The 16,285-nt window shown below is 40.0% G+C and overlaps 2 protein-coding genes across 2 annotated transcripts in view; both read right to left on the reverse strand.

Moving 5' to 3' along the window:
• Positions 1-16,285, reverse strand: part of LOC126791182 (probable protein phosphatase 2C 34) — a 133,997-nt gene that overhangs the window by 115,184 nt on the left and 2,528 nt on the right. The window lies entirely within an intron of this gene.
• LOC126791187 (major allergen Pru ar 1-like) lies at positions 13,313-14,062 on the reverse strand. The gene is made up of 2 exons (XM_050517600.1): positions 13,871-14,062; positions 13,313-13,614 (listed from the first exon to the last, which is right to left on the reverse strand). The coding sequence occupies exons 1-2, from the start codon at positions 14,052-14,054 to the stop codon at positions 13,313-13,315; spliced, it is 486 nt and encodes a 161-aa protein (XP_050373557.1). The 5' UTR covers positions 14,055-14,062.

The following is a 16,285-nucleotide window of genomic DNA, read 5'->3' on the forward strand; positions in this document are numbered from 1 at the left end:
TTAAAATTAATTTTGATTGATAGCTACATTATGAAAATTTATATACGTAAATCATCACAGATACTAAGTGGATGAGTTATCAAATTTTTAGTGATAACTTAGAGGCAATTTGGAGGTATTATAAAAAAATGAAGTAAAGTTGAGATAAGATGACGGAAATAACCCTGAAAATATAGTCAAAATTGACATAAGTACCAAAATGACCTAATTTTGAGAACTTTAGGTACCAAATTGTCCGCTTTCATACATCAGGTACCAAATTGTCCAAGTAGCCAAACATAAGTTACCATAAGAGGAATTTACAGTTCTTTATATTAACCGGGAAGACTAGCTGACGTGATTTTTGGGTTTAAAATGATAAATCAAATGTGATGATCAAGTCGCTTATTCCCACCTAAGAACAAGTGGTCAGTTGGATATCGTTCATTTTTACAAGAGAAAACCAATAAACCATGAACCTAGTTGTCAAATTAGTGGAGCCTTGAAATATTTAGATTTCTATATGAGTTTGGTGGGATATTATTATTCAACCTGTTGTCTTTGCGTGCTTCTCGAGGACTTCTACTTGAAAATTTTCTTCTCCTCTTTTCAGCGCAGGAAATGAAAAAGCAGAGTTGGTAACTCGGCATTGCCCTTTTCTAATGAGGACCAAGTTCTTAAGGGCTTGGTGAGGACTTTTAATCTATACCGTTGGATTGAATGGATGGTTCTCATGCAAAAGAACAAAATAAGGTGCAACACACCCAATCAACTTGCACCTTAAATCTCTCTTCCTTTGTTCGTATCCATCTCCTCCACGAACCCAGATGGAGATGAATCTATATTTCCTTCATTTAACCAGAAATTGGGGTCAAATATGAATTCATGTTCTGCACTTCTGCCCTGACAATCCCAGATTGACCATCAAACTCATATATTGATGGAGCTACCAACAAAGGCAATTGAGGTCAAATTCAATCCTAAAATTGGGTCTAGTGTCCTTAATTTGCATATTTTTCCGGTTATCTTTATTGAATTACTCTATACATAATCTTTTTCCGATTCCACTCTGCAACTCTAATTCCGTCAAATGCCAAACATAAAATTTCGTATATTATCTCTGAAGAGGAGGAATTGAGGGATGGTATGTCCATACTTCATTTCATGAAATAAACAAAAAAATTGAATTGGGTTATTTCCATAAACGAAAGCGAGTATCATAAGAAACCAAGATACATCCATCTGTGAGGTTCTGATTGACATGGTCCAAAGCCATGGAAGCTTTTTTGATCAATGGAAACCATGGAAGCTACGATTCAAAGCTTCTAAGGGGTGAAACCCTTTGTAGAACGAGAATTTGAAAACAAATAAGAATGCAGACACGTGTACAAATAAAATGTGATTTATTTATAATCAAGCGCGGAGTTACAATCTTTGTGAACTATTCTGATTCTATCTCTGTATGTGACTTGGCTCAAGAGTGACGTGCGCTTGATCTTGAGAATTTGAGTTTGATTTGGATTTGATGAAGAACGATCGATTTGGCAGTTTGATGATTATTCGTGGATTTGAGTTTGGATTTGGATTTGATAAAGAACGAGCGATTTGGTAGCTTGACGATTCTTCGTGGACTTGAGTTTGGATTTAGATTTGATGAAGAACAAGCGATTTGATGACTTGATGATTCTTCGTGGACTTGATGATTTTCGTAGACTTGATGATCTTCATGAACTCGAGAGACTTCGGGATTTCTCGAGAGTGACCTTGTTTAAGTGATTTTCTCTCTTCTTCTCAAGTCTCATTCTCTTCATGTTGAAGGAGGTATTTGTAGTGTCAATGATTTTATTTTGTAGAATATTTAATGACACTAAAATAATAAATTTCTTTAATTGTATAATTAAATCAATATGTATTTTCTGATTAATTTAAAATTAGTTATTCTCAGAACTAAATTAAACAAAAAATAATTTATTTAATTATAACCGTTAAAAATTTATTAATTTAATCAAATGTCCAATTACCATTTTGAATCGTCAATGACATTCAATTTTCCAATTTAAGTCAGAATCACGTAGCTTCTATTACAATCATCCATTTATGTGCTGACACGAGTTTTATTCGAATCCGCACCAATTTTGTTGACTTTTAGGCCACGTGTGAAATTTTTTCGGACTCTTGGTCGATTTAATCATTTAATAAAAATGATTTACTTCATTAAATTTTATATGTCTACAAATGCCCACACTTCAAGTTGTGCTGCAGAAATGTCATCGTCACGTGCCTAAAGCGCAGCTCGAAGTATGCATTTTGATTTAGAAATTTTGTGGACTAATTTTTTTTTACGGTTTATTTCGTGATAAAGACTTCGACAATAAAACAGCTGATTATGATTTGGCCATGGTGACGAATCTAATTCTTCATAATTCTATCTTTTCTGATCTGTGATGATGGGCACTTTGTTTATGTTCCACTAATGTCTGCTTTCATCATTTTGATTATTCCCGCTAGCTTTTGGTTTTTTTTTTCTGTAATGTCACGGCTTTGGTTTTGTAATCGATGGATTCCAGCATATAACACATGAAAAAAAAAGTCATGCAAAAGACCTTTGGTGGCGTGCTTAGTTTCCAACCCGATTTCCAATTTCTATGCATAAAGACCTTGTACCCGTAAGCATCATTTCTTTCTTTTTTGGTGGATATTAGAAAGTTATCTTCATCTTCACTTTCCTCTCGTACCACGTGAACCCCTCACTTTTATTCTCTCTATCATGATTTCCCCTTCTTAGTTTCACATCCTCACCACGATCTTGATGACCTATTTTCTTCCTCCAAAGCCCACATGTCTTCTTGATATCCTGTCTTTGTAAAGGCTTCTTGCCCTTTGCAATTATATTATGGTTCGTATACACCTTTAAAAGCACTGCATACTGCTCGAAAGAAAGTCTATTCTAGGTTTTCACCATCCTATCAAAGATTGCCTCTGCTTCTTCAATGTTATTCAGCTTTCCCCTCTTTACACAAAACATTTACCAATATAGAAAATTTCTTCCTGCCTGGAAAATAGCCTTGATCAAGTGAACGTTCCAAGATTCTGAATGCCTTATCAACGCTGCCATAGCAGAAAGTATTGATCAAATAGTTGTAAGCCATGCTCGCGGAGGTGAGCCCAAACTGAGACCTTGAAGCAAACAAGTCAAGAGCGATATCCTGCATTCCTGCTTGCCATAAGAAGCACAAGGCAACATTCATCGTGACCTTATCGGGTAAAATCTCAAGCTCCCTCATCTCCAACAAAAGATCACAAACCTCCTCAAGTCTAGTCTCCATTAAGGTTACCTTCTATTGGCATGCTACAAGTATCTTCTTTGTCATCCTTCTCAATTCCATCTGTCACAGAATATTTCTGACTACATGGAACTCAAACTCGCTTATTACTCCTTGATGAAACAATGATCTGGGCACTTTCTGATTTACCTTCTTGGCAATTGTCAAACGATTGTTTAGTTGTTTTCCGTGCAAAACTGGCATTATGTGAAACCTGCCTTTGACCCGAAGCTGTTATACGATATGCAAATATGGGCTGGGACGAGTTGATACAACAAGTCGCCTTCATGTTTTTGTATATTGCTACAATGCTTTCCATGAAAGGCGCTTGCCTCAGATCTTCACCAGCAACTTGGATGTTACAGAGAGGACACTCCGCTCTGAAATTGTTCCGATTGGGCACACAGCCACTGCAGAAGATGTGATTGCACGGCAGTAGTGTCGGCCGATTGAAGAACCCTAGGCAGAGAGGGCAGGTGAGCTCGAGGCCGAGCTTCTGGAGTTGGAGCTTGAGGGCGTTCTTGTTCGTAGACGAAACGACGCCGTTGTCGTGATTGCCGGAATCTGAAGCGGGGTTGACAGAGTCGGCCATTGGGAATGTGCAGAGAGAGAGAGAGAGAGGTGGGATAAAAGGAAGAAGAAGAAGAAGATGCCGAGGGAGAGGGAAAAGGAGAGAGAGAGAGAGAGAGAGAGAAAGAGACAGAGACAGAGGAATGGGATGAGGAAGAAAGAGAGGTAGAATGAATGAACATGCCGGGTGTGGTAATTGGATGATTCAATCATTGATTGATTGAATGCGGTTGTGCTCTTGTGCAACCAGTTTGTTTGTTTGTTTTTTAAAGTATGACTTTGACTTTGTTTTTACTGGTCTGACTTTAAATTTTTTTACCGGTCTGACTTTAATTTTTTTTACTGGTCTAACTTTGACCTTTGATTTATTTTTTTTGTAAGATTTTGACAACAATCTGAGAGTCGCGGTCAATCTAGCCATTCGACTGCTTTCGAAATGCATTGATTTCTGGCGGATTTGAAGAACGTAAAAGACCTAATCGCTTGACTGCTTTTATTTCATAAACTTGACAGCAGTCAACAAAAGCGTGTTAGGCTTTACGCATCACATTCAACATGGCGGTTTTCAAGAGTTTCAAGGACGGGACGATCACTATTCTTGACGATGTTGAAGATGAGCAACAAGAAGACACCACTTTAACCGTATATCCCTCTCTCACTGGGCCATTCGCCTTTAAAGCTCCATCCTATAGCAGCTCAACCCCCGTCTCGCAGTGGACTTACGCAGTGAATTGCCAAGTAGCCAGCTTCCAATCGCCCAAGTCAGGCAAAGAAGAGCTAAATTCAGACGTTTTGATGTTGAAGTCTGCACATCGTGACAAAGATGCTCCTATGGTGTCATTCAAGCTTCTCAACGACTCTATATCCAACAACTCTGTGCGATGAGATATGTTTCAAACTACCGATGGCTTTACCTACACAGAGTGCTACTGGGAGTGGGTAGAGGATGTATTAAGTCGAAACAAAGACCACATCAAGAAGGCGGGCCTCTATCGAGCAGTGTTTGCGTCGTTATTAAGCTATAATCGTTTTGCTCCTGTGGTGCGAGATTTTTGTGAATATTGGTGCCCTGCTACGAACACTCTGCACACATCGCGAGTGGAGATGTCTATATCTCTTTTGGACCTAGAGCATATTGGAGGCTTGCCTATCCTTGGGAGGTTTTATAATGAAGTCGTTCCACCCATTGGTGAGTTCTTTGCAAAGAGCAAGGAATGAGAGCTTCTCATCCCCAAAAGCTGTCGTTATTTGTTTCTTACTTATCATAGATTGTGCAAGAGAGAGCATAGCAACGTGAAGATAACTACATGGATACAATATTGGTATAAAGGCAAGATTAGATACAAGAGACCTGCCGCCAAGAATACACGAAAAAAGAGGGACGCGCCCGCTAGCCATTACAATCCATCTGGCGCCATTCCGGGCATTCGCCAGCGAACTCTGGAAGACCTTTCACCATTCGAGCATTTAGGTGTAGAAGAAGCAAGCATGGAATATGTTTACCTCTTTGCCTTTTATGCGTGTTGGCTTTGTTTATTCGTATTCTCGAAGAATGATGCATGTTTTATTCGTCCGGGGATTTTCAAGATCGCTCACAGAATGTCCCGAGGTCAGAACTATTGTCTGGCGGTTCCCATATTAGTGAATATATATATCAGGGTTTAAATGCCATATCTGTCTCTAATGATCCAGGAAGTTGTCCAATCACGCTTCCTTTTCATTACTTGTATGGGTGGTTAGGCGAATATTTTGGCACCCATTTCTTCTCTCGACATCCAGAAAGCTTCAGGCCATTGATGGTCCATATTTCAGGGGAATTTTTGGCAAGACATTTTGCGGATGGGCAGGCCCGTGCCTTGTTCACTGCTTGTGATGACGTGTAGATGGAACGATTTGCCAAAGTCCCGAGTGTGCGCAAATTGATTGTTGACACCCATGGAGCCTCTCATTCGGATTCTGCCTATCTGATTAGTTTCACTCCGGATTTGTGTCCTTGCGGCAAGATAGTCAGTGAGTAGTCAAACCCTATAGCCCTCAATGATTCAGCCGACAATTCAGATATGTTTGACGAAGCTCGGCACAAAGGGTGAGGCGATCTTGCCTATGAAAAGTGACATTACGAAGTTTATGGTTACTTAGGACTACGTTCAATGGTGGTTCAAAGTTCATCATCGCGCATTGTATAAGCCTATGAAGATAACCATTGTGAATTTGCCGCAACAAGAGCCTTTAAAAGCTAAAGGAGACGACCGTGCGACAACTCCTCCTCAAATTTTAGTCTCCGCTGAAGCTTTGCCCTCGGTTAATAACTATTAGGTTCCACCTCCTCCAGTTTTGGAAGGAATCAGAGATTCATCAGATTCTCGCCCCAAGCCGAAGGAGAAGGTTGCTACATCCAGAAGGCGTAGTGAAAGCAGCAGTAGTGCCCATAGTGACGTGCACTTCAAACGTTAAAAGAGGGATGATGCTGATCTTGGCCCTATTTACTACAATCTAAATGCCAATTTTGATCTTGGCGGTAATTTTCTTGGGGCCGGGTCCTTTAAAACTCGTGCCTGCGCATGTTGAGGTATTCACTTTAATTTTTTTTGTTTTATTTGCTTTTGTAATTGTCTATATTCAACAGTTCATTTATTGCCGACTTTGAGCAAATTGTGTTCCTCCCACCTTGAAGATATCAGTTATTTTGATGAAGTCTGCTCAGGTGACGGCGTTCAATTTCCTTTTGAGGAGTGTGCAGCTAATACTTTCCCAGAAAAAGAAGTACGTCGAAAAGAGAGTGGACCACAGCTAGTTGATCAGAGAGGTACACGCAAATATATTTATATATTATTTTCCCGTATTTCTTCAATAATTTATGCTAAATAGTTTTTTTTTGATTTCTTATGCAGGTTTGTCTATGGCGACGGGGACTACAAAGCCTTCAGAAAGAAACAATATTTCCTGAAGCTTCTGCTTGCTATATTGAGATAGTGGATACAAGTCAATGGCTCCGCGATATCCGCATGCGAGCAGCTGCAGAAGTTTGAGTAAAGATAGAAGATTTGATAATGACGTATTCTCTGAAGATGATTATTGCTGGGAAGAATGAGCTTGATATGTTGACGAATGAACTTAGATAATATGAAGTCGACCCATCAACAATAAAAAACAAATTGGAGCAGTTGATGACAAGCGCTACCCTGTATGACTCGGCAAGGCGTGCATGCAGTCACAAATGCGCCATGGGCACAAGTGCCCAAAAATTGGCAGAGACATAGTCCGAAATCAAGGCAGCTCAAGAAATTCTACAAAATACTTTTGATCAGCGTCAGTCTACGCTTGAGTCCCTTGAGAGTTTGAAGAAAGAACAAAAGAAGCTAGAGAAGACGTTGGACTCGCTAGATGCAGACCTTTTTCTTCACGACGCAAGACTTGTTGATCTAGAAAAGAAGAGGTATCAAATCCGAGAGATTCCAGAATTGACTGCAGCAGAGATTGAAGAGGCAAAGAAGTTGCGAGCTAGTTTTGAAGAACATCGTAGTAGCTTCAAGGGTTTAACCTGGATGTGATAGCTGACTTGAATGATCGAGACTTGCTCTATTTTTGTTATGTGTTTTTTATCAACTTGTAATAAGTCGATTTTGAATATTCAACTTACTATTATTTTTATTTTGGTGTGACTGAACTTAAAATTGTTATTCTCAAGCTGCATACGTATAATTTTAAAGAATGAATCAAATCATCACGTAGTTCAAGGGTTTTTTTGGGTGCCTTGTGCAGTTTAAACTCATGCAGGCGTGGAGCGTTTTTTTTTTGTCTTGTTTTTTTTTACATCTTTTTTGTCTTATGCAGTTTAGGCTCATGCAGATTTGGAGCATACTTTGATGTTTTCAAGCATAGTACTTCTTCAATAATTTTTCGTTAATAGGACCGATCCTCAAACCGATTTTCGCCACAATTTTGTAAGCTCCATTGGTGTATACTTCCCTGACGACGTAAGGACCATCCCATTTGACTTGAATTTGGAGCCAGTCTTGTGCGTCATAATGATGGGTCTTCGAACAACAAGAACTAAATCATCAACTTGAAATGATCATGGTCGAACACCTTTGTTGAAGGCGTGTGACATCCGAGCTTGGTAGCATTCCAGGTGTTGTTGTGCATCAAACCTCTTCTCGTCCAAAGCTTCTAACTCTTGAAGGCGCAACTTGACATTTTCCTCATTTGTGAGACCTTCTTGCAAAGTGATTCTCAATGACAGGATTTCTTTCTCTAATGGTAATACATCTTTAACAGCATAGACGAGAGAATAAGATGTAGCATTTGTGGCTGTCTGATACGTCGTTCTATAAGCACAGAGAGCTTCACCCAATTTCTCATGCCAATCCCTCTGCTTCTTGCTGATAGTTTTCTTCAGAATGTTACAAATCGTTTTATTGAATGCTTCTACCAAACCATTTGTCGGGGCGTTGTACATTGAAGATAAGTGAAGCTTGAAGTGGAATTTCTTACTCAACTTTTCTGTTGCGGTATTCGAGAAGTACTTGGCGTTGTCTGTGATGATGCATCGCGGTATACCGTAGCGTTGTATAATGCTTCTCGTAATGAAGTCCACAACATTTTATTTCTTTATTTCTTTGAGCGGTATCGCCTCTGCCCACTTTGAGAAGGAATCCGTGGCTGCCAGAATGTACATATGACCAGCCGATGATTTCAGAGTGATGGGTCTAATTGCATCCATTCCCCAGACGTCGAATGGGTGCGAAGCAATTGTCGGATGCAACGACTCAGGTGGCTAATGAATGAAGTTGGCATGAAACTGACAGGCTTGATATTTTTATGCATACTCCATACAATCATTGACCATGGCGGGCCAATAATACCCTAGTTGTCTTACCTGAAAATGTAACTTTGGTCCTGATTGATGTATTCCGCATACTCCAGAATGAACCTCTTCCATGGCTTTGACCACTTCATCTTTTCCCAAGCATCGAAGGACTATTCTGTCAAATGACCTCCGATATAAAGTTTCTTTGTAGTAGAGGAAGCGCGGTGCTCGCCGCTTGATGCTCCACCTTCATCATCGGCATTAGAGGTAACTTGGCGGATAGGCGTGGAAGCAGGACATTCTTTAAATTCTTTGGTCTTCTTATGTTCGCGCGCCTCCTTTGCGAAACAGAACGGTGCTTTCATCGGGTAAAAAAGGAGTGGGAACTAGCTCGAACGACCCGAATGTTACGGTAGTGCAATTGACTTCAGCAACGTCGTCAACGCCCAGCTCAATCTTCCCTTGCTTGGCGAGGTTCATTATCAAATCCTTGAGAACAAAGCACTTCTCTATAGGGTGACTAACGAGGCGATGATATTTGCAATACTTCAGATCGTTGACTCGATGCATTTCTGATGGACGTTTGCACTCTGGAAGATCTATTATCTTGTTTTCGAGCAGATCCTCTAACATGCCCGCCACATCAGAGTCTGGGAACGGGTACGTCTTTTGTTCCATCTCCTTCAACGTGCGTTTACTCCTATCGTAGGTTCGAGGAGGTTCCACCTTATTGAACTATTTCTTATCTCGCGTAGAGATCTTAACTGGTGCAGTATTGATGACCATTGATTCTTTGGAAGACTTCTTCACAACATAGTCAAATCTGCTTCCGAAGACTTTGTCTTTTCGTTGGTCAACCAAGGTTTCATTATTTCCCTTATGACTTGCCAAACTTAGCTCCATGTTATGGGCTCGAGTAGCCAACTCTTCGAAAGAACGAGGCTTGATTCCTTGTAAGATGTATAACAAATCAAAGTGCATGCCTTGGATGCACATTTCAACGGCTGACACCTTTGACAGTCGGTCATTGCAATCAAGGCTAAGTGAGCGTCATCTATTGATGTAGCCGATTGAGGGTTCATCATTCCGTTGCTTCGTGTTAATTAGCTCCATCATGCTCACTGCCGCCTTGTACTATATAATCGATTAAGGAACCCGCGCTCCATTTGGTCCCAATTGTCAACATACTCCGGCTCTAAGTCTGTCTACCACTCGAGGATATTTCCCTTCAACGAGCGAACAAACTGTTTGAAAAGGTGATAGCCTTCTATCCCGGCGTTATTGCAAGCCTCCACAAAGTGGGCGACATGTTGCTTTGGGTTTCCTTTACCTTCAAATTGTTGGAAATTTGGTGGATGATACCCCAACGACATCCTTAAGCTGTCAATCCTCTTAGTGTAAGGTTTGGAGTAAGTGAGGGAGTCACGAGAAGGACCTCCATATTGAGCCCGAATTGAGTTGGTGATGATGTCCAGCAATTGCTGGAGTGATAAGGAACCAAGCGAGTCGCCATCGTTCTTGGACGTTTCTCCCTTTTCATTTACTTTGCTCCTGCGAGGCGACCCTTTGGTGGAGTTCTCATCATTGTGATTTTCCAACTTGCTATAGAGCTCAGCGATTTGCACATCCTTTTCTTCAACCGTTCGGGTGAGCTTTTCAAGCATCTCTAACAGATTGGAGAGTTGTTCCGCGATTGTGGATGCCCCCGTCACCAAGACCTGCGCATTGTCAGGAGAGGATTCATGTGCCATAGAATGAAAGTTATCGCCATATTCTTTGGGACTTCCATAGTATGACGCCATGCTTGATTCGTCATCAGAGAAAACGTCTTCCAGGATAGGGCCATCACCATGAACGGGTAGAAGAGATTGCTCATTTGGCTCCTTCTCCTTTGACACTTGCTTCTTCCCACTTTGAGAGGCATGTTTTATTGCTCCCAAGCTCTCCAAGGTGATGACTGATTGACGAGGCTTACTAGCAAGTGCCACAAATGTCGTGGGTTGAGCTCTAGCCACTCTCCGGGTGACAAGGGCAATCAGTTCACTCTTTGACTTGGAGGATGTTTGTTTGGACTTCTTGACCGGCTCGGCCTCTCCGCTTAACCTCGCGGTTGTGGACTTGGATTTCTTCGATGGAACGGCTTGGTAGTTCTTGGAAGCCATCGCACAAATGAAAGATTAATTCGGAGAAAGAGATGAGAGACCAAAAATGTCCCACTGGGCGTGTCAATTTGTAGAACGAGAATATGAAAACAAACAAGAATGCAGACCCGTGAACTTCAGAGACTTCGAGATTTCTCGAGAGTGACATATCTTAAGTGATTTTCTCTCTTCTTCTCAAGTCCCCTTCTTTTCATGTTGAATGCGGTATTTATAGTGTCAATGCTTCTATTTTGTAGAATATTTAATGACACTAAAATAATAAATTTCTTTAATTGTATAATTAAATCAATATGTATTTTTTGATTAATTTAAAATTAGTTATTCTCATAACTAAATTAAACAAAAAATAATTGATTTAATTATAACCGTTAAGAAATTTATTAATTTAATAAAATGTCCAATTACCATTTTGAATCGTCAATGACATTCAGTTTTCCGATTTAAGTCAGAATCACGTAGCTTCGATTACGATCATCCATTTATGTGTTGACATGAGTTTTATTCGGATCCGCACCAACTTTGTTGACTTTTAGGCCACGTGTGTAATTTTGTCAGGCTCTTGATCGATTTAATTATTTAATGAAAATGATTTACTTCATTAAATTTCATGTGTCTACACCTTTTATTAAGGGAAAATGAGGAGAAGATCTTAGTGCCATGAAGGAAGGTGTAGATGTTAAATTCAAGTGGTCATCGAAGAAAAAGAAGAGAGAGATTTCTGGGTTTACGCCATCGATATTTTTGGGGCTCAAATGGATGGATTGGGTTTTGGGTGGGGAGGTGTAGCCGTGTAGGTTGATTGAGTATTGTTTATTTTTTTGCATGTGAACCGTCCATTCAATCTAATGGTATAGTTTAAAAGTCCTCACCAAATCCTTAATTTGGTCCCCGACGTAAAGGGCTCTTTGCCCATATAGCCCAAGGTATTAATAATCTATTTGAAAACAGCGCTGCATACCATAGATACCGAATCAGACGGTTGATAGAGGGTGTCTTGAAATGCACGTGAAGTATGTGGGGTGTATGGACCGTGGATTAGAAGCGTTGTACACATGCAGCGCTGCACCATCGAATTTTCCGAAATTAACACGCCTTTTTTTATAATTTTTACCAAAATACCCTCATATTTCATAATTTCACTTCTCTCTCTCTCTCTCTCCGCGGAGTTTGCAGCCTCCGACGAAGAAACCTGGGTACAGAAATCTTAGGATGCTTGCTACAAAAGGGATCAAGAGTACTGGTATAGCAAATGTTCAAAGAAATGAGCATGTAGTGGGAGCAAAAGTATCAGGCATAAGTTCTGGACAAGGTGGGAAGAAAGCAATGGCTACTAGAGGGCCTGTGAAGAAACCTATGAAGGGTAATGGCCATAAAGTGAAACAATCTGGAATGTGTTCGGAAAAAGGTGGGAATAAAGCCATAGCTGAAAGGTCTCTGAAGAAATCCACATATGTTGATGGCCATAAAGTGAATCAGTTCGATTGCCAAAGGGGTGCCTTGAAAGAAGTCAAGAAAACAATGGAGAATGGGAGAAGGACTAAAGATGGGTTACTAATGAGTACAGAAACCAACCACCCCCACCGGCCACCGCCCCATCAAATGCCTCGCCGAATCACCGTCGGAACATAAACCACGACGATGGCGGAGCTGCTCGATCTTGGTGGAGAAGGAGTCGGAGCTTTGCCGTGCAAAATCCCTCACGTCAGAGTGTGCGATGGCTGAAGTTACTGAATTTCAAAGATCAACGAGCTATCATATTTGAAACCACCCATGTTTTCCCGGTTTCATATTTTCATGCGTGAACAAGAGAAAATGGTAGAATTGGAATAAATATATATGACATTGCAAAAAAAAAAGTAATATAATATATAAATGGTGTGCCATATGTAAAAATGGGCGTGTCAATTTCATGCCCTTTGAAAATTGCTGTGGTTTATTTGGTTTTGGGATGTTGTGGATGTGTCGAGGAGGGTATTCAAGTAATTTAAGTTTGAAAACCATCTTTTGAAAAACGAAGCATCCAAATTTGAGATGATGCATAGGCAGCATAGGGTATTCAAGAAGGCTGGTTCGAACCCCAACTTGTTACTTGCTAAAAGACATTCATTGGGGATAAACCATTACTTGAATTGCTCCATCTGGATAGTGGTAGCTCACTCATGTACCTTTTTGTAATGTAACAAAAACAAAAGTATAATAATCGAGTATATAGGGTGTGGTTGTCCTTTTTGAGATACAATTTAATTTTTCCAACTTTCACTCTTACGTTATTATCACATGTTTCTCAAAATTTGATAAGGGACAATTGATCAAAATTCAGATTTACCATAGTGTTTCAATCATTATAAAGAAACTAAATAGAACTCTTATTGTCTAAGTTAAAGGGACATGTATCCAAAAAAAAGTTCAAGGGACATGACAGACTCAAATAAATTTTCTTTTGGGCCCTCATTAAGAGAAGTGTTTGATCAAGCATAGACATCTGGGTTTTGGAGGAGGTAGGCTTCCACTACTTTGTACATCCCTAAGGCCTTTTCTCTGCCAGCCTTTATGTCTTCCTCATTGAGCACAATGCCACCTTTGGTGTGGTACTTGCTCACCATCCTGTTCTTACTGCCCCCTTCTGGGGTAGCTTCAAACTTCACCTCATAAGAAATAAACTCAAGTTTCTCCATTACTGAAACATCTCCTTCAATCAAAGTGTAATTATACACATAGTTCTCATCATCCACCTCATCAACCCTATTTCGCACAGAAATGATATGGCTACCTGCATAAAAAAGATAATATGTTCATCCTAAGAAACTCCACAAATTCTCTGTAAAAGACTAAAATCGGAGTTGGGGCAATGTTCATTTTATAAGATAGCTGATTAACATGCTAATGTTGTGAGATTACTGTTAATATGGTGCAAGTCTACCCTAGATAAGATGTCATGTTGAACTGCCTGACAAGAAAACATATTGCACTGGTTGTAATTCTGTATGTTAGCAAGCTAGCTGTTTAAAACTTATATATGTGCATGCCTTCGGTGAAGTTGATCTGCTTGATGCTTCCTGCTCTTCCGTCACCTTGGATGGTGTCGATGCTCTTAAGAGCCTCGGGCATGAACTTTGGGACAAGGATGTCAGCATCAAGGACTAAGGCCTTGAACAACCTGCAAGGCGGAATTGGAGACGTGTACTCATCTGTATAAGTGCTCACTCCCATAGTGAGGAACCGCGTATATAGAAATTACAACAGCTTTGGTCAGTGAAGATGGTGATGATGGGGTCGCTAGTATATATGTAGGTTGAAACTTGAAGGAGAGACAATAAACATTCTTGTTCCAGAAATTGTTTCGGTTAGTTCGATGGCGTAGTTGTGACTTTCTACAATATCTGTCTTCATGTGAGTAAAGGGAGCCACTTCCAAGGTTCATGTACGTACCTATCAGCAAATTAAAAGAAAAAATTGAGTTATTTCTTATGATATCACATTCGAGTCGTTCCTGCTGATGATGCTGAGGGACGCGCGCAAATGCAGCATTGTAGTTAAGGTGCATGCAAAACCAGACGTTGGGATCAAAGAAGCTAGAGGAAATGGAGGCAAGCAAGCAAAAGATGCAGGATGGTTTAAAGGCTGTGGAAGCCTATCTCTTGTTTAACCCTCTGGCCTATCTCATACACACAGTTAGGTATGTTTTTCCTTTGACGGCCTAATGGGCTACTATGGGACTCAATTAAGAAGTGAATACAATCTAGGCTAATTAAGAAAGATTAATTATTAAACACTGGAAAAAACTAATTAATCGACTGTCGACCATCTATGTGACTATGTTCTAAATTATAATCAAATAAGTGCGTGTGATTTTAAAATAACGCTATCATACATTTTAGTGTGAAAATGACGAACAGGGTCATGGTCTATGCCATCTTTACTGTAGAGCTTGATAGGTTTTCGGACGATGGTACCTGCCGGTGGGCGTGTCTCGCCAGCACGACCCTCGTTTATTAATTAATCTGCAGGCAGGTCTAATTAGGGCTCGACCGGGTCATGAATGGCGGGCTAGAGTTGGGTCTTAATACATTTAAATAACTGACGGGTCGAGTAGGGTATTTTCATAAATATAAATATCTAAACCCGTTAAAGTTGGGCACATAATGAGATGGGATGGGACGAGACGTGGCTCATCTCACGTCACATCCCACTCTTTTGAATCGGGACGGGATCAGATAAGACGAGGGTTTTTAAGAATGCATTTCACTCGGGATTAATCCCGGTTGGGACAGGACGGGATCGAGACGGGATAAAATCTCACATTCCTATGAAGTTAAATAAAAACCTATATTTTTACTTTTTCATTAACAAAGTAACATTCAATAATGAAATTTTAATAAAAAAATGCATATTATGTTCAAAATATTATAATTTATCATTATTATTTAATTTGATATAATTTTAGAGTTATTAAAAACATAAATTAGTTTTATTTTGATACAAATATATAAGAATTTTTTAGTTTTCATTAAAGGTGTGACGGGACGAGACGAAGCGAGATATAAATTATTCGTCACACGTCCCATCCCACTATTATGAAACGGGACGAGATCGAGATTTCCGTTTTTTATGCTTACCCCTAAAACCTAAACTCAAGTTCGAAATATGGTCGATCGACACTAGTAGATGTAATAACTATATATATTTAGGAAACCCGTAAAAATTTCGTCCGTTATGGACATGGTTTGACCGTTCATACCAACGGTCAACTAAAAAAAAGGCGTTTTGACATATTGAAACCCCATTGACCGGGGCATTGCAAAATAGATTTCTTCAGTGCGACCGTGCACGATAGGTAATAAAAATTAGGTGATTTCAAATATGCAAACGCTAGGTCATTTCTTAAGACATATTAGTGGTATTTTTAATTTATCGAAAATTTCGACTGCAAACGAGACCAGCACAAACTATAAATCACTCATGGACACCAGGCACATGCATGCAGATCGATCAATATATCCATCTGTTATCGTGCCTTGTCTAAATTGGACCTCACTATGGAATGGATCAAACTAGGGGGACATCCCCTTTTCACTCACAATTATAAAAAATATTTTCAAGCTAGCTAAAGACAACGACGACGTGTTTATAATCATGCATCTGCCGGAAACCTCCTTATCAAAAATTCAAAATATAGCAGCCAAGGGGTTTGGTGAAGGGGTTTGGTGCAGTGATAATGCATGCTACATCTAAATATTGGGCGAATGCTAATGTGATATTCCTGATAATAAGAGGTCATTCGATCATTCGTATGTGAAAAACACCACATGAAAAGGGGCTGTACCGTATTTGCTGGCCGGACCCGGAGTGGTAGACCTACCCGTCCACCATTTAAAAAACCCAAAAAATATACCACCATTGATCACCAAAGACGACCTTATGATTCGTACTTCTTGATGGCT

The sequence above is a fragment of the Argentina anserina genome, chromosome 4 (genome assembly GCF_933775445.1).
Source record: "Argentina anserina chromosome 4, drPotAnse1.1, whole genome shotgun sequence".
NCBI lineage: Eukaryota > Viridiplantae > Streptophyta > Magnoliopsida > Rosales > Rosaceae > Argentina > Argentina anserina.

Excerpts from the sequence above, each read along its gene's own strand:
- LOC126791187 (XM_050517600.1), bottom strand. The coding sequence starts at position 14,054 with ATGGGAGTGAGCACTTATACAGATGAGTACACGTCTCCAATTCCGCCT. Across the intron at positions 13,615-13,870 it reads GCAGATCAACTTCACCGAAG|GTAGCCATATCATTTCTGTG; the intron begins GCATGCACATAT and ends TTTTTTATGCAG.